This window comes from Pyrgilauda ruficollis, unplaced genomic scaffold (assembly GCF_017590135.1).
Source record: "Pyrgilauda ruficollis isolate IOZ18807 unplaced genomic scaffold, ASM1759013v1 scaffold23, whole genome shotgun sequence".
NCBI lineage: Eukaryota > Metazoa > Chordata > Aves > Passeriformes > Passeridae > Pyrgilauda > Pyrgilauda ruficollis.
Genome location: NW_024522539.1, coordinates 2,401,468 through 2,429,048, shown reverse-complemented (window position 1 = coordinate 2,429,048; position 27,581 = coordinate 2,401,468). Strand labels below are relative to the sequence as shown.

At 38.3% G+C, this 27,581-nt stretch overlaps 1 protein-coding gene across 3 annotated transcripts in view; it reads left to right on the top strand.

Moving 5' to 3' along the window:
• ASB7 (ankyrin repeat and SOCS box containing 7) overlaps positions 1–23,150 on the top strand; it is a 30,339-nt gene extending 7,189 nt beyond the window's left edge. For 2 of the 3 annotated variants that reach the window (XM_041469200.1, XM_041469201.1), the window contains 3 exons: positions 2,271–2,531; positions 9,562–10,167; positions 19,359–23,150. In XM_041469200.1, coding sequence (XP_041325134.1) covers positions 2,321–2,531; positions 9,562–10,167; positions 19,359–19,498 — 957 coding nt within the window. In that variant the 5' untranslated portion in view covers positions 2,271–2,320 and the 3' untranslated portion in view covers positions 19,499–23,150. Of the gene's footprint in view, positions 1–2,270; positions 2,532–9,561; positions 10,168–17,480; positions 17,958–19,358 lie in introns of those variants that run through there. The other variant, XM_041469202.1, reaches the window with a different exon arrangement.
• The last annotated feature ends 4,431 nt before the right edge of the window (positions 23,151–27,581 follow it).

Genomic DNA, 27,581 nt, shown 5'->3' with positions numbered 1-27,581 from the left:
TCCTTTACAAGAAAGGACTGAAAAAATGGCATCATAAAGTTTGTTTGCATTAAGTTTTGATCAGGTATTCTCAGTTTGAAAAACAAAAAGTTTTCATATCTTGTTTTTGTAGATATTCAGACACTAGGGCTAAAAGGGACATGGTCTGAATTGCAATTTTTTAAGGGTTTTGCATGACTCATCATCATCAGTTAGATTCTACTGTCAGTTTTCACCTGCAAATCCAAAGATCTTACCCTTGCAGCTGGAATTTCATTACCAGTGCTGTTAGTGGTGTGATGCAGAGTGAAGTCAAGCTCGCTGTCTTATAGGTGAGCATGTTCTGAAGTGCTAATTGGAGTTTAGAAAAGAGCTTAGCAAAATCTTATTAGAGTCAATAGAAATACTTCCATTGTCATCAGATTAACCAAGTTTGATTTTTGGAATATGCTGCAAAAGCTGACCTATTGAGCTGGCAGTTGCTGCTTTGCAAATCCCCTTTCCTCCCAGTCTCAGAGAATGAAGTTCACACTGTAAAACAAAACAAAGCCAGTTTCTAAGCCATGTATAACATATGGAGCTAAAAAGTCTTCTTTAATAACCCTATGCTGAAGTAGTGATTGTTGCCATACATGGTAAGCTGAAGCATTTATAAATGTCAAAGACAGGCGTTTGCTGTGTGTAATTTCCATATTTGCAGGGTAAGTAGGGTCACTGGAGCACCTGTTAATTATGAGTTTCTATCTCTCCAAAAAGCAGATAAAAACTTCCATACCAGGGGCACGAGGAGGTTGCAGAAGAGCAAATACACACTGTGCCTTTGTCTGCAAAGTTGGCAGTGATTGATGCTTTCACTTTTCTCTTGTCTGTGGCTATACCTGCATCACAGGAAAACAAGCGTCCAGTGGGATATGGAGAGTGACTGCAATTACTTTTGAATGACCTGTGGATCACGAGGATCTGGAAGTCTTTATGATACCTAAAAGAAGGTTTAGATGATGATGTCTGTTGACATCCTAAAAAACCAAAAAATTACTGTAAATTTTAAATTTTGCTTGAAATTCATTTTCACCATTAGGACTTTTCTTTATACTTTAATGTTGATGAATTTTTCAGGAGTTTTTAATCTTCTAGGTCTGTGTTGATATCCATCCATGTTTGAATATTTTCTGAGGCTCCTATTGCTCAGCATTACCTTTCTCATACCCTGATTTTATTCTTTCTTCTGATACTCCTTTCTATTTTAGGACTATGGGATATAATACACAATGTATGTGAAAATGCAATCACTTAACTTTGTGTACTGGGGAACAATCCCTAAATACCTGTTCATTTTCTTGCTCCCAAGTCGAACTACAAGTGGTACTTTCCAAACAGAGCATGGAGGACATACTATTTCTCTTTCCCAATGTGTGCTTGTTTCTAGGCTCTTTTACAGTGGCTATTTTAGTTACCCTTTTGGCCCTGCTCTTATGTACTGTATCAAGGTAATTATAAATGGAATTATTCTGACATATGTTCTCATGGTGTTTGACAGGACTGTAGTAACTTCACTTAAATGTATTTCAGGGCTCATAAAATATTACCCTTGTATTTGATTTTTGGAACGTAGAAGTTCTTTGCAGCCTTTGTGTACTAATTAAGAAGTGCTCAAGCCAGAATGCAAACAGAAGACTAATTAAAAAAAAAAAGGATGAAAAAGGAAAAAAGATAATTAAAATTTTCAATTTGAACATTAGTGTTACTAATACATGCAGTAGGTGACAGGATTCTATTGGTAAGATATTTTCACTGAAGCTTACAAGAGGTGCATTTCTAGAAAAATAAAGAGTATCATAGCTCAGTTACTGTAGCAGTGCAGTGGTGATTCCTGCAACTGTTTGGATTATCCATTCCTTAGTCTGGATAATCTATTTAACCAGTGTCTCTGGAGGTAGTGATGTTAACCACGGTGTGATTTTGAAATGAATGGTGGGTTCTGAAGATTTTTCATTTTGCTCATTGCTCAGTTGCTTTAATTGTGAACTGCTTCTTGATGCTGTCACTTCTGAAGAAAACATTTACTATTTATAATGTGCAAGTGTCCTTTTCTTTTGCAGTTCAGTGATGTCACCATGTACTATGATTTTGCTAATAAGAGTGAGATCATGTGGGCTTTATCCTCTGTGTAACATCACTTTTCTCAGCATACAGACAGAAGTCTTAGCATCACATTCCATTAATCCTTCTTTTCCTACATACCCCATTTCTGATCCCAATCCTAATTTATTCCTGCTTCCCATTGACTGAAGGTGACTCGTGTGAGCTCATGAGGCTCCTGTAAAGGCCAGACTCAGCTAGGATGTTACACCACCACTGCAGGAGGAACCCTGAGCTGCAGGAAGAGTTGCAGATCCAGGCTGCCGTGGCCGCCGGCGATGTTCACACCGTGCGCAAGATGCTGGAGCAGGGATATTCTCCCAACGGTCGGGATGCCAATGGCTGGACCCTGCTTCACTTCTCTGCAGCAAGAGGCAAGGAGAGGTGTGTCCGTGTTTTTCTGGAACATGGAGGTGAGTTCCCCACAGAGAAAAGTCTTTGTACTCATCTGTACTTGTTTTGGTTTAGGGTAAATTTGGGAGAGAGCTTTTAAAGGGTTTTTTCTTTTAGAAAAGTAGATTTAATTGGTTCTTTTCTTAATTGGTTTGGGGAAAAACATTTTTTTTGGAGAAAATTGGAAAAATAGTTAATTAGATAATAAAACTTAAATACATTAAATAATAAAACTTCTTGTTGTTTTAGAAGAGATTATAAACTCAGAAGAGTCTCTTTTTGGGGTTGTAGTTTGGCTTACTTAGTCTTTTATTAGTTTTATTGGTATTGGAAATGTTGTGGCTCAGGCCTGGCTTGGTGGGCTGTAGCTGTGAGGTTTTGGTGGTTTTTTGGGTGTTTAGTTTAGAGTAGGTTTAAATAGGTTTAAAGAAAAAGGAAAAAAATCTATAGTTTAGGGAACTTTTTTGCTTTAGCTAGTTAAAACTAACTAAAATGAAGGAGAGTTCTGTTTTGCTGTCTGTCTATCTGCAGACAACAACAGTTTAGGAGTAGTAATGTGGAGGAGTGAGTGCAGTGTCTGAAAACAAACTCCGCGCTTCTTCCTCCCCCCTTCACTCTCTGGAGCAAGTCTTAAAGGTGCAAAACTTATTATTCAGCATAAACAGAATAGATGATTGGGGATAGAAGCATCATATAGTCAAGCCAGGACATCCTCTGATACCTTTCTTTCCCAGTTTGCACTGCAGAGCTTTCCAGCACTGGTTAGATATCAAAATACTTCTGGTTATCTTTTGTAATTATTTTTTATTCTTTTGTTCTTAATATCTGTTTATTTCTGATGCATACTCTCTGAATGACATCATAGCTTAGCTTTAGATTTTAATAACTATTTCCCCCCAGCATTGCCTAGGAATTGTTGAAGGACTGAATAAGCATTATGAAAATAGGGCATTATAAGGACTCATTATAAAATGAAATGCACTCACAGCACTCACTACAGTATTTTCTTCTCTGTTAGGGGGTATTATTAGAGGAAGGCAGATCCCTGAATTTAAATCCTAGGGAAGCTTGTTTCAGAATTCTAAAGCAAGTTAACCAATTGCATTAAAGACTAAATTTAATATAGGCTTTAAGAGAATCTGCTAAATTTTATGAAAACAGTCCTCTTTGTGCAAGGACTTCACTGTCACTAATCCAGATGAGTTTGCAGCTCTCCTACATCCAGCCACAATGAAACTTTATTTCAAGAACTGACTGAGTTTTGTTGATTTAAGTGGTACTCATGTGGGTGATGATTATCATCCCTGAGGTGGTACAGTCAGAATTTCTCATTGCTTTATCATCTTCCAAGGCCACCTGAAGCTTTAGAAAGGGATCATCCTAATCTTTTAAAGTGGTACTGGAGAGGAAATCAGTAGATGTTCTCCACGTTCTGATCAGTGCTCTTGAAGAACAGCATCCTCTATTCTAGCACTGTTCTTACCAAATGAATGATGAGGTTTTCAGTCCCAAGGAAACTGAAATGATCTTTCTGATGCTTGGTGTATGTGAGCCATATGGACCCCTTGTGTCTGTCACTGGGTTTGTCAGCTGTATGGATCATCCTGAAAGTGGAGTGGCATTAACAGGCTGTGGTAATGGTACAATCAGTGATTTGTTCCTTAAGAGCAGTGGTGAAATACAGCCTGAGCAACTGGACTGTGGATGCACCTACTATAGATTGTAACCACATAAAAAGGGCAAACCCTCATGGCCTTCTTGGAAGGGGGAAAAAAAATATATATTTACATATAATATATACCTTTCAATTCCACTTTTTAAAAGTAATATATGCAGATAATCTCAAGCCTTCAAAAGTTTAAGGCTTTAAATCACATACATTGCTTTAAACTTTTTATCTGTAAGTTTAAAGATGATAAAAACCCCCAATCCCTTCTGTATTCCTATGTATTTTCCTTTTTATAGGTTTTCATAATACATAGCTGCTGATGCAGTGGTTTGTTTTTATTTTTGTTGTTACTCTTTCCCATACAAAGTAGCAGCTGAATGTGATGCCTCATGAAAACTGCCTGTAATGAAACACCTTTGTCCTGAGGCAGCTTGGAGTTGAATCACCAGGATGAGAAAGTTGAGTAACAAATAGTGTGAGGTTTAGTCATCCACAGCAGCTTCCCTGCAGCTGAGCCTCGCTCCCCAAAGCTGGCACTGCCTGCTGCCTTGCCTCGTTTTCCCTCAAAACAGAGGAATAAAAATAATGAGTATTTATCACATAATAATGTCACAAATGAGTTATTAAGCAGCAAGTGAGTTGACTCTTACAAGCTGAGTTAATCATGCCACCCTCATTAGGGAGAGGTTTGTGTCTACCTTTGCTCATGTGGCCTCTACTTTTCTCCCTCTGGAGTAGATTGTTTTTGCTGCTGGTGCTTAATCCCTGTGGAACAAAAAAACATACTTGGGTGAAGGAAAGAGTCCTTTTCTGTTGTGAATCTTATGGTAAAATAGAGAGTATTGAAGTATATATTGGTAATAAAGTGACAGTGAGAGGGAGCCTGTGGAGTTCTGTGGGAAAGAGGGAATTGAGATGGGAACGGGGTGGTTGGTGGTGGTTCTGGCTGTCTGGGGGGGGTGATGGAGCTGAGCAGAGCTGGGAATATTTTCATGGGGAAAATAGGACTGGGAAAACCACAGTGGGCTGTTGCTGAGTGTAGAGTGCTGTGCCTCAGATCTGAGATGCTGCAAGGCTCCCAGCATAGCCTGCTAGTGGGATGTAGGGTGAGCTGGGCTAATAAAGGCTGAGAAGGAATCTGGTCACTGACCTGGAAATAAAAAGTAGATTCTTATGGGAGTCATGACCTGTCCGCCTCCTGCTTTTGCTTTTTCTCTTCCATCATTGCTCACCAGCAAAGAAAAGAGCCAGAGGACAGTGTTGTGCATGCAGATTGGCTGATTTGAGTGGAGGTGGTGGAACAGCAGGAAGCTTTTTATTATCTACTGAGGAAGGAGACACAGATAGATGGGGAAAATGCAGAAAAAACAGTCCAGACTAAAGGATGAAGCCAGCAGAAACACCAACTAGATACAGAGGGGATAAGTCAGATAACAAATATTATTTAGAAACTGGTGAAATGCAGAAAGTTCATCATAACCATGGAGAAACTTAGTTTTCATAAGAAATAGTGAATTTTTACTTTCTTTGTGTGTTTGTCTTGTTTTATTAAAATGAAGACTCTATGAAGCCATCTCTTCCCACTCATAAAAACGTACAGAGTCACAAAGCAACACCAAAATAGAGAGTGTAGTTTTTAGTAATCTAGTAAAACAAGCCTGTTTTATCTTTAGTGTACTTTGTAAATTTTTAATATGACATATAGAGACAGACAATCCAAGACTGGACAAGAAATATGTTTTATTAATTTCCAGCCACCACTATTAATGTTACAACAAGCTAAAATCTTGAAAGTGCTCAGTTAGCTGTCCCTTGGTGATACCTTCTCAGTATCAACTGAGCACTTTCTGGTTATTCATATTAAAATGAAGAAATAATTCACTAAAGCTCCTAGAAATGAAATAGTAAGAGAAAGTAGCCAAGCAGCTGTATTTATTTATTTTAAGTCTTGGCTTCAAGGTATCTCAATTTTAGTAAGGTCAGGCAGAATCTGGGAGGATCTAGAGAATGCCAAATGCTCACCCCTCCTAAGCTCCTAAAGTGTTTCTGTCTCTGAACAGTAATGCTTTCCTGGACATCTTCTGTATCAATGTTATCTTAGGAAATTCAAAACAGAAGCTGCATGTAGCCATGCTTCTAAACCTTGTGGTCAGAATTAAACCCTAGCTGAGGGAAATAAGCTTGAAATAATAGAAGTACTCAATGAAGCCAGAGGCGTTGCTTTAGCATTGCTTTTTTGGCTTCCCAAATTACTGTGATAGAGTGACCTAAGGAAGGTGTCAAGGAAAAAGGAAAACTGTCCCACTGAGCTGTAAATTTATGGGTCTTTTATTTATGAATCTCTATATCCTCTAGATTGCAGTATTAGAAAGAGTTTTATTAACAGTGGACTTCAAATAACTATTTAATATCTAGTTTAGGTGCCCAACTTTCACATGAAATAAAATAATCTCCGTATCATTCAATGCTACAGATTTTCTGTCTGAAGTGGGCATGATTGCAGTAATTGGTACCCTTGATAAGCTTTTCAAGGTTTCTGCCATTGCATTTTGACTTATATTTAAGAACATTGGAAGTGACCAAATGCAGTTGTTCATGTTTCTGCATTCTGCTCTCCCCATATTAATGGGAAGCTTGGATTGAAAGAACTGTTTGACAGTCAGGATGGAGATGAGATGGAGAACTGCTGGCAAGTGCTTGATCCCTTTCTAGCTAAAACTGCCAGGTAGTTTTTACCCCTCTGCAGATTCTAAAAGGTTATCTGAGAGTAATTCCCAATTCATTTTTACCTTGCTCATGTTCCAGAGGAAGAGAGTTTCTTTACAAAATGATACCAATACTGAAAATTTTAGAAAAATCAGACAAAAGCCCCACAGCAGCACAAGTTCTTTAAGCAGCATCAGCTTTGGAGTGTTACTTTTACTAAGACAGGGACTGAGTGGATGGAATTTGTTTGCAACTTCATGCAGGTCCAGCCCCTGCTAAAAGCTCGTGTGAAATTCGGAAGTTTTCCAGGAGGTGGCAGCAGGACATTGGTGGAATAGCGACAGACATTTCGATCCTGTTAAAATTGTTTCTCTAATCCAGAGGCAGGCTGTTGGCTCACTAGAAATCCATAGTCTTAATGGGAATTAAAGTATATTTTCACGAGGTTTTTCTAAGGGGTTTGTTATGGAAAGGTTGGTTGTTTGTGTTGCTTGGTAGCCCAACTGTGAGGTTTTTTCCCTATCCTTAAGAAACTTCTCTTACATGACTTAGTAATTTTTTGGTTCACTTTAGTGGTCAAAACCAATTATATTTGGAAGGAAGGAAGGTGTGGAAAGGTGCTTAAAACTATAGGTAAAAGGCATCCTGGTGTTGCAAGGAAATTGTTTGGTTTGGATTACAACCACCGGTATAAAAGTGCATATGGGTGCACATATAAAAGTTGGGCCATATCTGCTTGAATTTGGAAATAGCACTGATTAAACAGGCTTGTGGCAATGAGCTGCACCTCCTTTGGGGGTTGAAATGATGCTTTGCATGCATTTTGCAGTGTGGGAGAGAGAAGGTACAACTGAAAGATTGTTTCTTTTAAAAATGGTTTTTGATGGAAGACAGCTCTGCCTGCTGCTGTCTCCTTTCCAGCATGTCCCTCTTTGTCCCCAGTTCTGCCCCTCAGGTTGTACCATCCCTCTGCTTGTTGTCGTGCCTGTTACCCACTTCATTTATCACCACTCAGAAGTCAATGTAGAATAGTCTGAGCTATTGTGAAGAGAGAGACCCTGGGAGCAGTATCACTTTGAAATATTATCTTTGTGTGGGTTGTGCTGATTTTTTGCTGCATTTTGGACATGATCACAGTGCAGGTTAAGAACACCCATTCAGTCACTGGCTACATTTTCCTGCTGAGCTGTGGGTGCTTCATTCATTCCTTTAGCTCAGGTTAGTGTGACTTTTCAGAGAACTGAAACTTCTGCTTTTCATGGGAGATGAGGGAAGTTGTCACTAGCAAGGAACTAAACTTTCCTTAACATATCCTTTATTTCTATGTTTATTCCTATTCTGTGCACTAGAGGCAGTTCTCACATCTTATTTCTCTGTGTAGCCATGCTGCATTCATTTTTATGTTGGTTTTTTTGGTTAGTTTGTTTCCTTCCTCTCCATCTTCTCTTTCCATTTAGAAATATCCTTAAAGTTGCTGGATCATCTTTGCAGCTCTATTCTGTACTCCTTCCTTCCAGTCTTTTAATTTTGGTATAATATCTGTCTTGGTGTTATCTGGATATGATCACAGTGGGTTGGGAAGCTTATTCCTGTTTTGTGTTTGCACCTTTGTGTGTTCAGATGTGTTCAGTCTAGGGTAGCCTGCAATTAATATTGTTTTGAACTTAGAGCAGGTCTTCTGGTGCAGATGGTATCTAACTTAGGTTGGGAAAGTGTTCAGACTTCCACACTGTAGTTTGTACTTTTTAGTGTCCAACAGCAGCGCCCATGGATGGTGGAAGGAGAAACTTCACATCCTGGCTTGTTCTCTAGCTGAGAAATGGCACCTTGCCTTGGGTAATTAATTAGTCATTTGTAGAACAAGTTTGGGTGTCCTGAGGAAATTAGTTAAATTGATTGTATTATTTTAATTTTTAGATTAATAAATCAGTCTGAGTGTTTGTGCTATGTGAAGGGGAAATAAATCTGTAATTACCTGTACTCTGCACTATCAGTTTATCTGACTCCTTTCAGAAGTGGGTTTTTACATTCTTGAATTCTTGTGAAACTATAAATTCAGAACAGGTTCTAAACAGATTCATCATCTATGAAAAGAGACTTTATCAAGATAATCTAAAATAACATATATCCTACATGCTTTGGAAATCCTGCAGACCACAGAGAAACATTTTACCTAATACAGCATTACACCCTAAAAACAATACAATGCTGCCAGACCACAAAACATCCGCAATTTGGGACAGCAGATGTTTCTACACATGCTTCTTTTTAAGACCAAGAAGCAACACAAGGGAAAATAAAAAGTTGAACATTGAGAAAGAAATGTAATATTGTAGAGCTGGGGGAAAACTGGATGGACAGAGAGATTTGAGTAATTAGTAATTAATTCCTAAGAGTGCTAGGAAGATGTGGAAAAGTATTTGTCAAATGGAAACATATGTATGAGAAACAAACAAAAAAAAATTCTAACTCGTTCTTAAGTACAATTTTAATTTTGTCTTAAAAATAGCATGTTCATGAAAGCAAGAATCAGTTTGAAGTACAAAAAAATCCTGTCATGCTATGCCTGGAAAGACTAGCAATTACTGTTTGAATTTTTTTTTTTTTTTTTTTTTTTTCAGCACCGGATTACCATAACACCTTCTAATTATTTTTACATTTTATTTTAACTTCAGCTGATCCCACAGTTAAGGACTTAATTGGAGGCTTCACTGCTCTGCACTACGCAGCCATGCACGGCCGGGCGAGGATTGCGCGCCTGATGCTGGAGTCTGACTACAGAAGTGACATTATTAATGCCAAGAGCAACGACGGCTGGACTCCCCTGCACGTCGCTGCTCACTACGGCAGAGACTCCTTTGTCAGGCTCCTCCTGGAGTTCAAGGCTGAGGTTGATCCGCTCAGTGATAAAGGTACTACACCACTCCAGCTGGCCATTATCCGGGAGAGGTCAAGCTGTGTGAAAATCCTCCTGGACCACAATGCCAACATCGACATTCAGAATGGTTTCCTGTTACGATACGCTGTGATCAAAAGCAATCACTCGTACTGCCGAATGTTCCTCCAGAGAGGGGCCGATACAAACTTGGGGCGCTTGGAAGATGGACAGACACCCTTGCACTTGTCTGCTCTTAGAGATGATGTGCTTTGTGCACAAATGTTGTATAATTACGGAGCAGACACTAACACAAGGAACTATGAAGGACAGACCCCACTGGCTGTTTCAATAAGTATTTCTGGAAGTAGCCGACCCTGTCTGGATTTCTTACAAGAAGTGACAAGTATGTATGTAAGAGAAGTTAATCACAGGACACAATGTCCTCTAAAAGCCTTCTTTGAATTTAGCCCCCAGAAAAAAAAAAAAAAAAAGCTTCCTCTCTGCCCCTTGATGCTATTTAAATGCACTAGAAAATTTCTGGGAAGGTGAAGGGATTGTGATACTGGGAATCTCTTACTCGGCAAAGGAGCTAATGTTAAGTGTACTTCATTTAAATTAGTTTGTTTGAATATCTACAGGAAGCATTCATTTTAAAAGAGTGAACTGTAAAATCTCATTTTATTTCTGGCCTTAGCACGTAAGATTTTTGAGTTTGGTTTTGTTGTTTGTTTAGGGGTTTTTTAGTGTCTTTTGTTTTGCTTTTTTATTGCCATGCAAATCCTCGGCAGTTGATGGCTTTTTCATCTGCACTACAACTAGGGCAGAAGAGAGCTTTGGCTGCTTTGTGTTCTCCCACATTCCCTCCTTCCCTCCCTTAAACCAGACAAAAAAATGCCACAGTTCATTCCTGCAACTTGAAGGGGTTTCTGTGCTGTGTAGCTTTGATTTGATTTTGTTGATGCCTTTGAAATAAGAGAGATTTTAACTTCTGATATTTAGAACAAGTATTGGGCTCCGAATTTCTGAATCACTTTTGATTCCCAGTTTTTGGCGTACTAGATCTACTGAAAGTTTTCCTCTCTCAACATGGAATGCTGTACTAATGTTTCATAATCATAGTATTTCCTAAAGCATTTAGGAATTGCTGATAAGCATTTGGCAGAGTTTGCTAAATCAAATATGTTAAAATGGTCTGGTAAATTATCATCCATCTAGAATGATCTCTGCACTGCAGAGGATGTGGTGTTTCATATATCCTTTTTTTGTCCCCTATGGCTCCTTTTATTTTTTTGAATGTGGTAATTTTTTAATGAGAATTAGATAACCTATATATTCTGTAAAGAAACTGAAAGTCAGTGTGGGCTGGAAGTGAATCAGCTGAGATCTGTTGTCAGTAGCTAACATAAATAAGCATTTGGAATTTCCTTGCTTTTTCTATAATGATTTGTGGTGTTGTTTTTGTTCATATCTGAAATTGAAAGAGAATTTCTGGAAAGGTGGAAGTTGGTAATAAGATATACAAGCAATTAAGCAATTTTGGTTTAATTTGTCTGCTCCTTCTCATTCAAACACATTTCTTTCTGGTTTCCTTTTTGGAAGCCTCTCACTATATAGTTGCAGTGTCAGGGATTTTAGGGATTTTAGGAGATGATATAATATCCAGACTTGCAGTTTCTCAGTCATAGGATGTATCATTAAGCATGAAAGCTTAGACTGCTCCCGTGTTTCCTCAGTGTCTAAAGACCAAAGGAAACAGGTACTGTAACTTTCAGTTTGCAGATTCCATACCTTAAGGGTTTAATGTTAATGAGAAGTAAATTCTGCTACCAAAAAAAAAGTAGCTTTAATTTGTGACCAGTGTAACAGTGTTGGAACTATCCCACTTCTGTGCTGTTGGAGGGAGAACTGGGAAAGCAGTGCTGACAAAAACAGCTCTCTGCTTCTGAGCAAAATAATTATCAATGTATGTTTACAAACCACTGTAAACAAACTCTGCTGCCCTTTTTGTAAATATCCAAACACTGTCTTCTCTGCTTTTCATGAATAATTACTTTAATAAGATGCTGTATAAGAGATGAGATGGATAAAGAGCAAGCTGGCATTTTGGTAGTGGAGTTCCCAGTTCAGTCTGACTGTACAGGGAATTGTTGAGATCTCATGCTGTAGTACTTTGGGGAAGAATCTTGTTTGTAAGTCTACTGCAATATGTATTTTCTAGGGAAAAAAAATTTACAATATTTTTGGACAATTCTTCTGTTGGAATTCTTCCTGAAACTCTTCTGAGGTTGGCAACAGTGCCTTGTTCTTGGGGCTTAACGGGAATTTCAGTTTATTTGAATCTTATACTAAGTGATTTATATAAAAATCCATAGCTGTAAGTTTTATATCTGCATCTGAGGTTTTGAAGAGTATATTTGGTAGTAAAACAGGAAATAGTTTATTTTTTTTACAGTAGATTAACATTTTTAAGGCTAAAGATTAATAGCCATTAAATATCAAAGTTATCAAACTGATCTGTGTCTTCAAGTGAAAGCAGTTGCATGCTGCATATAAATGGGGTACTATTTAGTAGTCTGTGAGTAGCTATTTTTTTTTATACTTGGAAAACGTATTTGTACAGTTTCAGTTTCTCAGAAAACATCATTTGTGAATTTCTTTTTGTTTTGGTAGGTATTGTAATCGGTAATAATGGCAGCCTTTAGCCCAGGTCCCCGGTTGGGAATTACAGGCAAGAAACCAAGCTCTCAGAAATACTCAGTATTGGCCCTGAGAGTCTGCAAGAAGATATTGGATTTTGGGGGTTGACCCTGAAGTTCTGATATTCTTCCTGGTTACAGGTAGAGATTCCTTTGCTCCTAGAATAATTCCAAGAGGAAGTTATTCTATAGTTGTGTTTCAGTATTTAAGCACAAAGCTGGAAGTTAGGAACAACTGAGTTTTTGACCATGAGTCTGCTGTTGACTTGGTGTTCAGACTTGTGTGTTTTTCTTTTTCCCCTCCCTCTTTTTTACAATACAAAAATAAGCAAAGTCTCCCTGGGGAAAAAAAATATATTGAAGATGAAAACTGCTCAATAACTTTATTAAACACCTTCCTTCTCCTTATCTGCATTACACTTTCCTGTTTCAAAAAACATTTACTGGCAGCCACCATAGTACCTAAGATCATTTGATAAAGAGTTGATTTGGAGCAGTGTAAGTGTTTCCATTTTCATATCAACCTGCCTCTTCAGGAGTGTTAATGTGTTAAGCTTGGAATGCACTAATGCAAATTAAAGTAGAGAAGCACGTATATGACATATATGAAAGACAGAGGTACATAGAGACTATTTATTATTGGTAGTGTATATATTTATAAAATTAGTGTGCAATCACAGCCCTGGATGAAATTATTTATTTTGAAGTTGAATGGGATTTGAGACTATTAAAACTTATAAAACTAATGTGGGAGGTAGAAGAAATGCAAGCATTAGAAAAATATATAAGGGCTTAAATAAAGATACTAGAAATTTCAATTAGGATCTTTAAAGAAGGGGATTTTACAAAAGCCTGGAAACTTCCCCCTTCCCATAGCCCTCCTTTAACTGAATTTGTGTTCAGCTCAGGAGCAGGAGAGGCTGTGAGGAGCTGCTGGTCTGTGTCGAGGCAGAGCTCAGGAAATGATCTGGCCAGAGCAGTGTGATGTGGCTGCTGTGGAAACAGGTACCAAAGAACTCAGTTCAGTTCTGGAGAAACATCTAAAGGTCCCCCGGTGAATTTAACTACAAATGTTTCAGCTGCATTCCTTTTCTAATTTTTCAAAGGGCAGATCTTTGGCTTTGACTAGAGAGTGTAGTTTTGTGTTTAAATTTATATAGCACTGTAAATATACAGAATAACTGAGACAGAAGTTCTGTTAAGGAAATCCTTAATCCTATACATCCTTTGTCTCTATCCCTTGGCTAAATCAAGATAACTTTTCACTAGAATTTTATTTTTTAGCTGGAAGAGGATTTTTTTAAAGTTTCTGTCTGCATAGTTTTAACTTTTATAAATACAGAAGTGTCATAGTGAATTAAGTAGATTTCTACATATTTTATTTCATGGATAATTGCAAAGGAAATGGTATTTTCATGTTTGTAATAACATAGCAGATCTTTACTGGAATCTCAGGCTTTACTTGTTTCCTTGGGTGCTGCTGGAAATCTTGCAGTGATGATTGAGGTCTGCTTTGTTGTCCAGTTACACAGGGAACTGGGATAAGGGGATTATTTTATAATTTTCTACTCTACAGTTGACTATATTAAGTAGTTGAATCATATTGTGTAGGCATATAAGTTATTTACTTTGAAAGAATTTTTTAAGAGGCCTTCGTAAAAAACAAATTAAATACTATTTTTATATGTGGCACTTAAGGTACAGCCATGCTCTACTCCCATTTGTACACCTATGCTCTACTCTGCAAAAATCATTTTAAAATAGCATAACAATGCATCTTAAGCCTGTCTTGATGTTCAGAGCACTTTACTTACTGCCTCCTAAAAATAGATAAACATTATGGTGCTGGAATTCTTAGCTGCATTTCCATAGCAATTTCAGTGAGACTGAATTTACAGAGATGTCACAATTTTTTATTTTTTTTTTTTAAATACCTTTGCAAGCATACTCAAATCTTAACAGGTGTATTTGGCAATGAAGTGAAGTATAACATTGAGCCTTACTGACATTCTGCTTTTTCATATAGGAATTTTCAGTCCAAAATGGTACATAATTTCTGTGCCAGATAGACTGAAATTTAATAGACATCTAAAACTCATTGGGGGGAATTACTTTTCAGAGACCAATGAAAACATATGTCAGGCTCAGACATTCTAGCAGAGGCATACTGAACACAAAATTCAATTAGAACTTTAAAATAACTTGTATGATATGCAGTTAAAAACAGGACTCTCCGTGTCCTGTCGAGCTGGAGGAATTTGTTCACGCTCTCAAGCACACTCTGTAATTCTACACTCATCCCTCTCTGTCTGATATTAATATTTTAGATCTATAGATTTTTGATATTAGCTTTTTCTGATGTTTTGAATGCTGGAAATTATTCCAATAATCTCCAATTCTTCTGCTGCTGTTTTTTACAGAGTACAAGCAGTGCATTTCCTAAACTTTAGACCTACTCACTGAGCAGCCGAGTTCCCCTTCGGCTCAGCCTCTGTCACTCCCTAGGTGATCCCAGCCTTTCCCTGTGATCCCATTTTTGTACATCCTCCCCAGTGTGTTTTGTGGGTGCTGGGTGTGAGTTTCCAGTTGATAACTTCAATTATCTTTTTCATTTTCCCCCCTCAAAAAAGCCAACAAATTCAGAACTCAGTTTAATTGCTGGCAGTAGCTGCATTCCCTCACCGCTGTGAAATAAGGGATGGCTTTAAGGGCTTGCTGCAGAAATAAATACTTTTCCTGATATTCTAGAGGAGCTGAGCTGTTGCCAGCATACATCAGTCTGGTTTCAACATATTTTGTAAAATGTTTCAGAAGATTTTTATTTTTAAGCTCCCTTTGTAGCTAAAAAGAAATTACCAAATGGTTTCTCGCTACTGTTTTCAGCCTTTCAGAATTCCCAGGAGGAGCAGAGGCTCAATTTGAGAAATACCACTCTAAGGTTTTTTAGGGAGATGCATTAATATTGTAGAGAAAACTGTGGGCGGCTTCTGAAATATGTCACTGATGTTATTTTTCATTTTTTAATTTCTTTAGAATCAGCCTATCCACTTGAAACCAATGGCACTGATTGTTTGCTTTAAATGTACTTTTCTTTTAGTAGTTAGAACAATACATCAGAGGGGATCTTCTTGCAGCCTACAATGTATTAATTTCAGTTATTTCCAAGTTTTCTCTTGGGTAACAGAAAGGTCAATTCATGATTGTTGCATTGTATTTTTACATGGATTTTTTTGCTCTCTATCTGCAGTGGAGGAAATGGGTAGGGATTCCTCTTTTCTAGCTTTACAGTACTGGATGAAAATCCCCAAAAAAGTGTTGTCAGAGGCATCACAAATATGCCTTAATGGTCCTTAAATATAGATTTATTGGGTGAGTTAGTGTTTTATTTCTTGGGAAGCATTGTCTGCAGAGGGAAGGCACAGGTATAAATTCAGAGCAGTTTTTACAGTGATGCAGTTCTTTGGCCAGGCAGCAAATCCTAAGTGAAAGTTTTGTCTGCCTTTGGGATACAACAGCAAACTCTCAGATACCACACCAGAAAAATTTGGAAACTGCAAAAAGAAAAGGAATGGAGTTTTGAGTGGAAATTCAGATTAATTGTAATAATTTCTTGCTGTTAAAACATGTTTGTTTTTTTCCTTTGCTTTACCAGCAAAGGCTGGTCTTTTAATAATAATTTAAAAGGCTCATTTCATTATTCAAGTAAAATAATAATTTAAGTAACTTTGTTAGCAGCTGAAGAACTGATTTAGGAAAATGCTTAAATTTTATACATACTGCAGTCTGCTGCATCTAGATTAGAAAAAATCAAAAATCAATTCCTCTTGATTCTTTAAAGTCATTTCTTCTGTTTGGAAGAAGCTTTTCTGTCAGGTTTGGGGCACTGTACACAAGAATTGCATTGGAGGGGATTTCTGCTTTCCCTTCCAGCACAGAGCACAAGCTCTGGAAGGCAAAAGATGAACTGTGCTTCTTTTTCCTGTAATTAATACTTCTAATTTATTTGATTACTGCTTTAAAGCTTGCAAAATAAATTGACTGCAGCATGTAATGTTGTGATGAACACTTGAGCAAATCCAGAGTAAGAGCAGCAAGGTGGTCCTTCAGGGATGTGCTGGATGTTTTCAAGGTGATCAGTAGTTTTATGTGGCTGTTTTGCATGATAGTGGTAATTAGGCCAATCGTACCTTTCATGTTTGTTGGGATTTTCGTTTCTTTCTCTTTTAATTCTCTTCCTTTCCAGCTTATTTGCCTGAACAACTTCCCAAACTTGTGATGCAGGATATAACCAAAGCTGCAACTTCCTAATCGTTTTTAAAGAGGACTTTATTCATCATTTAACTTGTCTTACTTTGCCAAGTTACTAATAACATTTTTCATTTGCCAAACTAAGGTTCACTGACATCGGTCCGTAATCCTTTATTTTTTTTTCTTTTTCATTCAGATGCAACCAAGAATGAGTAAGTGTTCCAGACACCGTTTCTAATAAATCACAAATGCATTAATAACCCTGGAATTTGCAAGGCGTGACCTAAGACACCAGCAGCCACTAGATGTAGCAACTGGTGCTTAACACTGGAAATGTCCATTGTTAACACATTCCCAGGAAATATTTTTTAGGCTTATCAGGGGAAAATGTCATACATTTGATAATCAGGTCTTTTTGAATGAACTGATGACCAATTTCTTCTGGGTATTTTAAGTTGTCTGTTCTTTTATGTTCTCAAAAACCACGTAGGATGTTAATTAAAAGGCATTTATTTCTGAAACCAGAAATCAGTGTCTCATAGCTGATTTATTGTGTACTCTACTACAGAAAATACACAAAGTCCTCTAGTCCTTTATCATTTCTAATGCTGCTGTTTGCAGTGAATTTTTGCTTTCTGAACCCTGTTTTAAAGCATCACAACTATTTCTTTATCACCATTAAGATTGCTTGGTTTCTTACCAAAATAACTTTCCTTTCCCTGAAGTTTGAGCATTCTGCTGCTGTCTGAGTTGCCTAAATTCTTTCCTTCAGGTGGAAAAAAATTTGCCAAGAAGAAACCACTGGTGGATAAAGTAATCATTGGTCTGTGTTCTAAGTAATGGATGAAGGATTTAACTAAAAATAAATTGACATTTAGGTGGTGATAAGTATAATAAAAGTATTTTCAACTTGCATAAAGGAAACTCAAATTTTCATGTTTTTTTAATTTGAAACCTAATTTATTTAAAAGCAGACTGAGACTATTTTCATGCATTACTTCTGCTGGCTTGCCCTGGATAATTTTAGTGCTTAAGATAAATCCCAGTGTCTAAAAATCCCTACCTGTCTGTCAGCCCATTTCTATAGATACCAACAGAAGCACCTACATTGTTCAGGGTGCTGAGTATTTTGAATTTGACAGTCATCATGTCCCATAACCAAGTCTTGGCTTGGAGAAAAAAAAAATTAAGAAAAAGAGGCTTACACAGTTAAGTTGATGATCAAAATATTGATTAGCACAGCTTTGATGTGTTGCTGGAATAACTCCAAAAAAGCTGTAGCAGAATGAGGAAAAAGCACAAAGGCAGGCAGTTTGTTCAGAGGTTTGGAGTGGTTCCCATGGTGGGGGTTGTTAGCTGGAGTTTTCAGCTTTGGGAAGAGGTACCAAGCATGAGTGGAGGATGGAGGTTTATATAAAGGTATGTAAAACCATGACTGGCGTGGGAACAATTATTCATTCTTTTCCTTGTAACTCAAAGAATGGCAGGCATGCAACAAAGCCATCAGGAAGCAGATCTAAAATAAATAAAATTACTTTGCAGTTTTCCAGCCAACGCCTAATTATATTGTGAAATTTGTTGCCACAGGATGTTTTGGATACTGAAAGTATGAATGGGTTCAAAAAACACTAGACAGATTTACAAAGGGCAAGCTATTCACAGCTATTAAAGACATAGATCTGTGTGCAATCTCTGGGCTAGGAAGGCTCAAAGGCACCAGTGCTGAAAGCTAGAAGGGTTTATTGGGGCAGGATTTCTCAATGTCTGTTGTTCTGCTCTTTTCTCTTTCTTTCTTCCTTGGGATCCATTGCTGGGTGCATTCAGATACAAGACTTGATTAAATTTTCTGAGATTTTGGGTAGAGGGACCAAACCTCAACTGTTTCTCAAGGTGTTGGATTTTGAGTAGTTTCCTGGTAAGAATGAGCTTGAAAGATAATTGATTATTTTGGAAAATCTGTGCCAGGAATGCTGAAGTTTGGATTTGTCTTGGTTTATGGCAAATTTGGGAGAAAGAACAGCTTAGGACAGTGTGATACCAGTAAAGCTTTTCTTCTGTGGACAGTGGTTAATTCACATTTTCATCCCTTTCTGTTAGATGAGGGTTTGGCTGCCTCTGAAGCCCGAAGGCTTTGTCTTTTCATTAGAAGGGAAGGAAAACCCCAATCTGTAACTCTGCCACAGCTATCCTGGAATGACTTCTATAAATCCTCACTCTCTAAGGAAACTTCCTAGTCCTGTTACAGCTGAACTTAGAAGTTTCTGTCTCATTGTTTGAAAGAAAAGCAAGACTGAGAGGTTTTCCCCCCAAGGAAAGAAAAAAAATCCACAAAAAGTTAAATGGAGGAGTTCTGCTGTTCTGTAATGCATAAGCATATGTTGCCACCTGGTGGGAATCCTCACATGGGTGAAATCACTTTTTACACTGGCATCAGTAAAATTATGTGCATATAAAAATGTTTTTAGGATTCATCCCTTGATTTCATTGAGTTCATTAAAAAGGTATTAACTTGTGATTCTCTTGTAATTTTTCCCTTCCCTCTCCCTCTTAGGAAACAGCAAACCCCTGTCATTTTGCAGAGTAAATGATGTCTTAAAATACATTTAAAATGTGATCATTTTATTTTTATGTGTTCCTTTTGTCTTTTCAGGACAGCCCAGAAACTTGCAAGATCTATGCCGAATTAAAATCCGTCAGTGTATAGGCCTTCAAAACCTCAAACTGCTTGATGAACTACCCATTGCCAAGGTCATGAAAGACTACTTAAAACACAAATTTGATGATATCTGATATCCATGAAGAGAGGAACTGTGAGCAAGTTTAGTTCTATTCCAGATACTGAAGAGGCTTGTTGCCTTGCACAAAGTATATCCTATGCAAATTCTGATTTTTCTGTGAAGTCAGAAGGCAGGTATACACTTCCTTGGGTTTTTTATACCACACGCTAGAAGGTCTTAATTTTTGGTTTCTTGGTCCAAGTTTACAAGGTCCAAGCTTTCTATACAATATTGCATTTTAAAAATTGCTGTTGGTTTTCTGTTTGTTTTCACATTATGTGTGCAGACTTGCCGTGGAGATGGAAGGCAGCCCCTCGAGGGAAGTGCTTGGTTTGAGTTGGCATGCTGAGCAATGATGCAAGAACATAAAAGTCTGGAAATCAAGGCACCAGTCCTGCAAAAGGATACAGATAGACCTCCAGAGCCCTGTTTGTTAGGACCTCTGTCTCTGCCAGGTGTTTGTTCTTGCAGGACAGAGGGAAGAGGGGATAATCGACATGTCCTTGGGTGCTGTATGAATATAGTTTGGAAATTGAGGAAAAAAATGCAGTTACCCTGTTCAATTTGAGGGTCTATGGGTCTATACATTGGCTTTTTTTTTGGTTTTTGGCATTTTTCTTTTCCTAATTACTGTAATTGGGATGCCCAAAAAATTCAGGCCCTCTTTCCCAAGATTCCCTGTTGAATGGGCTGTTTGTAAGTCTGTTTTTACCAGTGACAGTACACTACAGAGAGGCATAGCCTCTGTATTTTTTACTTTAACTTAAGAGGAATCAAATTTAGATTTTTTTTGAAGCCAATGTATTCTGTTGCTCATACAGTGCCTCCTGTGCAATAATCTCTCTGATGTGTTTCCCTTGATGTGTGATTCCCCCACTATTCCTCATTTAGGCTCAGTGCATTATTTGTGAGAGCAGGAACTGCTGCCCCACTGTAGTGTTGATGTGACATTACAGAAATGATGCAGCAGTTGCTGTTCATTATTACTCCCTGAATTTCATGAATGTATAACCTGCTTTATTTCACTTTCAGTTGAGATTTTATCTACGGGTTCTCAGCCAAATTGTGTCAAAAAAAAAAAAAAAAAAAAAGGAAAATTGGCCAAACCCTTTGGTTTTAAAAGCAGCGGGGATGGGGGTAGGGGTTGTTTTGACCGCTCTGAAATTCAGTTTGTTTCAGGTTAGAGAGCGGGAAGTGCACATAAGTTATTAACTGAGAAGACAAGCCCCACTGACACTGAGAGTTCAAATTTTGCAATTAATCTGAAAGCAGAAACTGAGAGGAGTGCTGAAATCTGGCTACTGAATGTGTCTTTCAAACCAGGTATTAAAAGATCTGTTGCAGAGTTTTGTTTCTGATCGTAGGAAAAAATTAATTTATTGATCAAAAGATTGGGCCAAAATGTGCAGTTGTTTCCCTCTTTATTTTCAAGGCATTACAGACTCAGCATAAGGTTCTTGCCAGTGTTCTCTACTTTTATTTTGGCATCTGCCTGGCTCCAGAAGAGCCCCTCTGATAGTAGGAGTGCTTTTGTAGCAATTGCACCAACTGAAGTGGGAGACGAAAGGAATGATGATGGCTTTTAAGTTTCACACTGTCACTTTCAAAATACTTAGTGTTAAAAATAGGAAAAGCAAGGTAAGGCAGGTAAACTCACATTATTTAACTCTGCTAGTTCCTTTTAATATTTGATAACCCTGGACTGCAGCTCCCTGAGAATGAACCTTATCACTGCTAATGGATGCACCGGAACCATGGCAAGCAAGGAGGATTAGCTGTCCCTATTGTGCCTGGCATTGCATCAGGTTTGCAGACAATGAGGGATTTTGGAGATTCATGGCTCACAGGGTTGGCAATGGGCTGTTGAGCCTTTTTATCTCCAGCTTGTACCGGTTCAAGTCCAGCTGCTGGAGCAGTGAGCAGGAGTTCACACCTCGGCAGTGTGAGTGAGCAAGTCCAGCCCAACACCCTGCACTGGGTTGTAGAGCTTGTAGTGCTTCCTACTGGTTGTATCTGTGGAGTAGGGACAAGCTGTCGGCTGTGAGCTTGAGTGCATGGCCCAAATCTCTTGGCCCCTGTGGAGGGAAGATCAGCCATTCCAATCTTTGAGCTCTCCAGTGCTGAGACAGGGCAGACTGGCAGGTTTTAACACAAATCTTCCATTTTCTGACATGAAATCAGGAGCTTAAAACTGTTTTCTTTAAAAAAAAAACAACAAACAGAACAGACTTAGTATTGTTCACTACACTTGTAAGTTGGTCTGAACCAATGTCCTTCCCCACTGAATTTTTACAGTAATATTTTCTAAGGTAATCTAGAGTATATTTTAGTTGCAATCTATATTAAGGCAAATTATTTGTTCTGTCTGTTGCTGTGACTGAAGAAAATTATGAAAGACTTTGTTGGTAACAAGAATGCTATTTAATGAAGAAATGTGTAATTCCATTATTTATTGTTTGAGGTTTGTTTTTTGGTTATTTCTTTTAAGTAACTGACATCTAAAAGGGAACACACATATGTTTTAGGCCAGTAAAAAGCCTTTCTTTTAAATTAATTTTCATCCTCTCCTCTCCCCAGGGTGGAGGGAAGCCCTCACCCTTTTTTTGCAATGCTAAGCCATCTCTTGTAGCTGGTTTCTCACCTTAATTCTTGCAAAGCACCACAGCACACGTGGATCTGAACCTACTGATAGTCCTGTGCACTATCTCTGGTTGTCCATGTGCTCAAGTGCAGATTAAGTGGGATTATTCATTGATGATCCTACCCAAATTTCAATAAGGGGGAATTTGGTCTTATTTTATTATTATTATTATTTTCAATATTGTGCACAAATATTTTGAAGAACAAACTGACCTTTGTTTTTCATTTGGACTAGAATGTGGAAGGAGAAGTGCATAATAGAGACTTGTGATGTAGCCTCGTTCCGTTACCTTAAAATTCACGGTTGAACACTTTTAATAAACCTTAAAAAATTGGCAAACACACCAAAGAATCAATATGAGTAAAAGACTCTGATCATTAACAAACTGCAAACCTCATCCTTTAAAACAAAGCAGAAAGTTTTTGTAAATATTTATGTTTATAAATGTACAGCAGAGTAAGAGTGTTTTTTAGATTATTTAATTACCATATTTCTAAACTATTTACATTATAGACAATACTTGTTAGTTTGAAAAGCTCGAGTGGGTTTGTTTTGTTTTGGTTTTGTTTTCTTTCTTTTTTTTTTTTTTTTTTTTTTAAATTCACTATCACTCATGCTTGGAATAACTCTGGCTTCCTTGGGATAGCATGGAAAATTCAGTTTTCTGGCTCTGGCTGGCAATCATAGGAGAAGACATCTGGACAAACTCTTCAGATAAATACCCAGAGGCAAAAGAAAAGATATGGCATCTTTACTAGGATGGGCTGGTTTGGAGGAAAAAACCTGCCCACAAGTGCAGCTTCCATGCAATGCTGTGTTACCAGTACCATCATGTATTTTGTTCTTCCTTTGCAATGTAAGTTTTTGCTTTGGGTCAATTTGAATTTAAAAAAAAAAAAAAAAAAAAGAAAAAAAAAGAAAAAGAAAAAAGTTAAACCTGGTTAAAACCTATTTTTGGTTTATGTTCTGTTTATTTCTAATGTAATGTTTTAATAACATAATACCACTTTACACATTTTCTCTCCATGTTTGTCTGTCTCTTCTACTCCTGTTCCCTTCTCTGGGGTACATGATTCTGTAATGCATTTGGGACTCAAAATGCCCCCACAAATGGGAGTTCAGATGTCTCATGAGTTGTAATGTGATTTTTTTTAATAGTAAATATGGACAAAACCCTCATTGAATAGTTTGGGGCGGAAGAGACCTTAAAGCTCATCCAGTCCCACCCCCTGCCCTGGGCAGGGACACCTTCCACCATCCCAGGCTGCTCCAAGCCCTGTCCAGCCTGGCCTTGGACACTTCCAGGGATCCAGGGGCAGCCAGAGCCTGCCCACCCTCCCAGTAAAACAAAACTCACTCTAGAGCTGGGCTTTGGAAGGGGGAACAAACTGGTCCTAAACTGTGAGTGGTTGGGTTTTCCCTGCTCACATTCCAGCACTGCCACTTCAGGGTTTTCTGACAGGTTCATTTTTCCTCCTCAAACCCATGCAGTGACCAAAATATAAAAATGAACCAGAGGCTGCATTTTAGGCTCTATTTACTGCTAATAAAAAAGAGGGGTGCATATGAATATTCCTGACACACAAATAGAAACTGGAATGTTTGGGTTCAGTCGTGAGAAAAATGTACAACCAAAAGTTGCAGTAAGGTTTTGGACTCTAAAAATTTGGAGAGGAAGGAGACTAGATTTCAAGACATTACAGCTAAAGGGTAGTAGGGGGGAAAATGCTGTTTCCATTGCTCAGTAGCAAACTTCACAGACATCCCTGGGAGAACATTCACTGTTCAACCAGCAGTTGTGTTTAGAGCTGCTGCTGATGGTTTCTAACAGACTGGCCAGGCTTTGGCTGGGCTATACTGAATGCTGTGCTAAAGACTTTGTTCCTGTTTATGTATCATATTTCCTGTTTGAATGTTCACTTGTGAAGTTTAAAACAATTAATGGCTAATGTTACTACTTGGAAAAACCTGATTTACAAGCTGTTGACAAATGATGTGTTTAGAATATACAATCTTTATATATATTGTTAGAAGTGGGTGATAGAGAAGTGTACTTATTTTATATGGCAAAACATGGGGGGTTTTTACCATAGTGAATAACAAAAAATTAGAACCTTTGAAAGAAAAATTAACAGAGCACAGAACAGGCTCTGCTGTTTCCTTTCCCAGACAGACTGGAGTGAAGCATTTAAATTCTCTTTGCTCAAGTCTTTCCCCTCTGCTTTGGTTGGGGCTACTACTACCTCAAAGATTTTATCCTGGTCTGGAAATTGGAATGGACTAAAGTTTGCTTTTTCCTTTATCACTGGCACACTGAGCCTCTGCTGTCAGATTCTACTCCTTGACTTATTAACCAAAGTAAAGCTCAGCATGTGATTTAATCCCAGGGCAATAAGAAACAAAGCAGGTATATGCACTGGTTTATGAAACCATGCTACCAGGAGTTCTTCAGCCAGAGCATTCCCCAAGGAACCACAACGTGCAGCTGGAACAGCAAAAAACTGGGCTCGAAAGCTGTGCTGACTTTTATTGGGATGTCTCCAGCTGTCTAGTGAAGAAGTCAGAGCTCCAGCTGTTTCCTCCACATCTGGGCTCTCTAGTGCTGCTAGCTGCTGTTTGTGAGGTCCCAGGTAAGTTCTGAATGTTGTCATGTTTGCAAGAAGGATGTTTGGCCATCTCCAGAGGTGCTTGTAAAGGGTCTGGAAGCATTTCTGAGCCTTCTTCAGACTTGCAGGTTTCTCATGTGGTAGAGTTGGTGTACACTTAAAACAAGTGGGTTTGAGACTGATGGGTGCTACAAGGTCAGTGTTTCCCTCACTTTTGACTTTATCTGCTGCAATGTTTTTGCAGACCCCTCAGCATCCATTAAATAGTCCAAAAAGGAGTGAGAAAGATGAATGAAAGGAATCTTATAGGCAGTAGGTTATACAAGAGTAAATATTTTTAGGAGAAAATGTAGGTCTGTAAGCAACTGATCTACAGCAAAATAATCTTATTTCTTAAATGCCAAAAAATTTGCCATAACTCTTCTATTCTGACTTGCAAAAATAGAGTTTATTTGCAGTCTTAATAGACTCCAAATAGATCATCTCCTGTTCTGTCACAAGTAACTGGAAGTTAATGGATGTGTTCTGCTAAATTCTGTCCTCATTTCTGAATGGACCATTATAACTCCACCGAAGGTGGTGGTTACTCAACATTTAATCTGGTGTGAAAGAGCAAATAATTGCTTTGGATGGTCAGCTTGCAGTCCTGCTCCTTGTTTTATGGCCTAATGAGGAGAGTATTTTTGGAAGGTTTTTGCGAAACACTTTGTGAAGGAGCACTAGGAGGGATTCTGGAGTTCAAGCCAACTTTATAAGCAACCAGCAGACAATTTTATTTTTCTCCTGAAAACATTGCCTCTTTTGCTAGAGTTGCTAAAACTCTGGTATCTAGTCCTGAGCTGGTGAGAAATTTGAGTTTGATGTTCCATTCCATATCTTGACAAACAGCAGATTGGAGTAGATCTGCAAAGAAATGTAAACTCATTTTATTTTAAAGACTTAATTTTTAAGCCATTAGAGATTAAATTTTATATACATTAGCATAACAACAAGTTCTTACATTCTTTGCTGAATGTGTGAGTGCTTGCAGTCTGCATTCACAGTGTGTTTAAAATACAAGGTGCTTAGTTTGAATAGCATCTCTGGATGCTCTGGGTCTGGAACTGTCAGATCTGCCCTTCTCCATAAGTCAGAGGTGATGCTGAAAAATGTTACTGTCCAAGTCTTGTCCACCTACAAGCCAATGCAAGTGGGATTTTTAGGTTCTCATCTGTTTCTACCTGATTATAGCATTTGCATGCCGTAGTAGAAATTTAGATTTAGCTTCATCTAATGCTTGATTTTCAAACCTCAGAGTTCCCAACAGCAGGATGTGGGTTACTGAAAATGACTTCCAAGCTGTGTCTGTCTCGAGCAGCCCAACTTGAGATCCATCCCCTGGCTCTCTTGGATATTGCTCATCTCATAATGGGTTTTAATATAGCTGCTAGGAAGCAAAACCAAATAATTTTTAGAGAGCAGTCAGTCTGAAAATAAAGTGCCCAGGATGTTTGGTAAGAGGAGGAAGTTTAGATGTGTGTGGGATTGTGTGAGGGAGAGAGCAGAAAATGTGCCTTTTGATCTTACAGAAATGTTTGGTATGTGGGTTGTTGGGCTTAGAAGTTTGAATGTCCTTAATATAAAATAATCTGTGTGAGTATTTGAGTCTGTTCCTTTTCAACTTTGTGTGAGTTATTTAATAGTTAGTGAGCCAGAAAAAAATCACTGTTTTCTGATGGTTCAGGCACCCTCCTGATGAGTGGAAGACTTGAATTAAAAGTTCCCACTCTGAACCAGGCAAAGCAATTATGGATGGGGATTTGTACTCACATTCCCACCTTTTGGTGCTGTGATTACAGGTTTGTTAAAATTGTGCCACAGAGAGAGAAAATACCAAAACTGTTACACAATCTCTGAGGCTGACCCCGAAAGGTCATTCAAAGCAGGTTCCCAGCTGGATGGAGTCCAGTCCTGATGTCTCCTGCTCTTGTGAACAAATGACTGAAGCTCATGGGGCTTTTTTGTCCCTACTTATCTGTAATCCACCTGAAAAAATTAACCCAGGTCTCTTCTGGTTCCCTGGGCACCTTCCCTGGAGCTCTGGTGTGTTTGTGGTTGGGTGCCACATCCATGGAGGTGCTCCAAGCCAGGCTGGAAGGGGCTTGGAGCAGCCTGGGGTAGTGGAAGGTGTCCCTGCCCCTGGCAGGGGGTGGGATGAGATGAACTCTCAGGTCCCCCCCAACCCAAACCAGTCTGTGATTCTGTGGGGACCCACCTCCTTCCAGCTCTTGTCTTTGGTATCGAAGACTTTCTCTCCCTCTTCACAACTTGTGTTCCACACCTACTGAGGAGGATGGGGAATGAGACTTTCCTTGCTCCAGAGGAGACCATCCTAGCAGGTGGATTGAAAGGTGTGTAAGTGCAAAAATCCTATGTGATGTCAGTTTTTGTGATATTGCTTAGGACTTTGCTTTCTTGGCTAAAGACTCAGTACTTTTTTTCGTAAAACCAGAATATTTTACCCTTTGTTTTCATTGACTTCCATTCCAGTGTTTCATTCCAGATCACTGATTTATTTTATGTTTTTTTAAGACTCTAACACTTAGCAAAGTTCTTTCACATCACAACCAGTTACTATTTTAATGAATCAAACTGATTAAGGGCACCAAAAAATGTTACAGTGACATATCTGCATTATTAGTACTATATCCTGTAACTCTGCTTTTAATTTGTTCATGTCCAAGTAAATTAAATTAAGGGGCTGTTTTAGGAACCTCATCAGTTGTTTTCAGCCAATAGTAGAAAACACTTTATTGATTCCAAATAAGAATTCTTTGAAAGGTGTCCAGATAGGGGCAGTTTCAATCTTA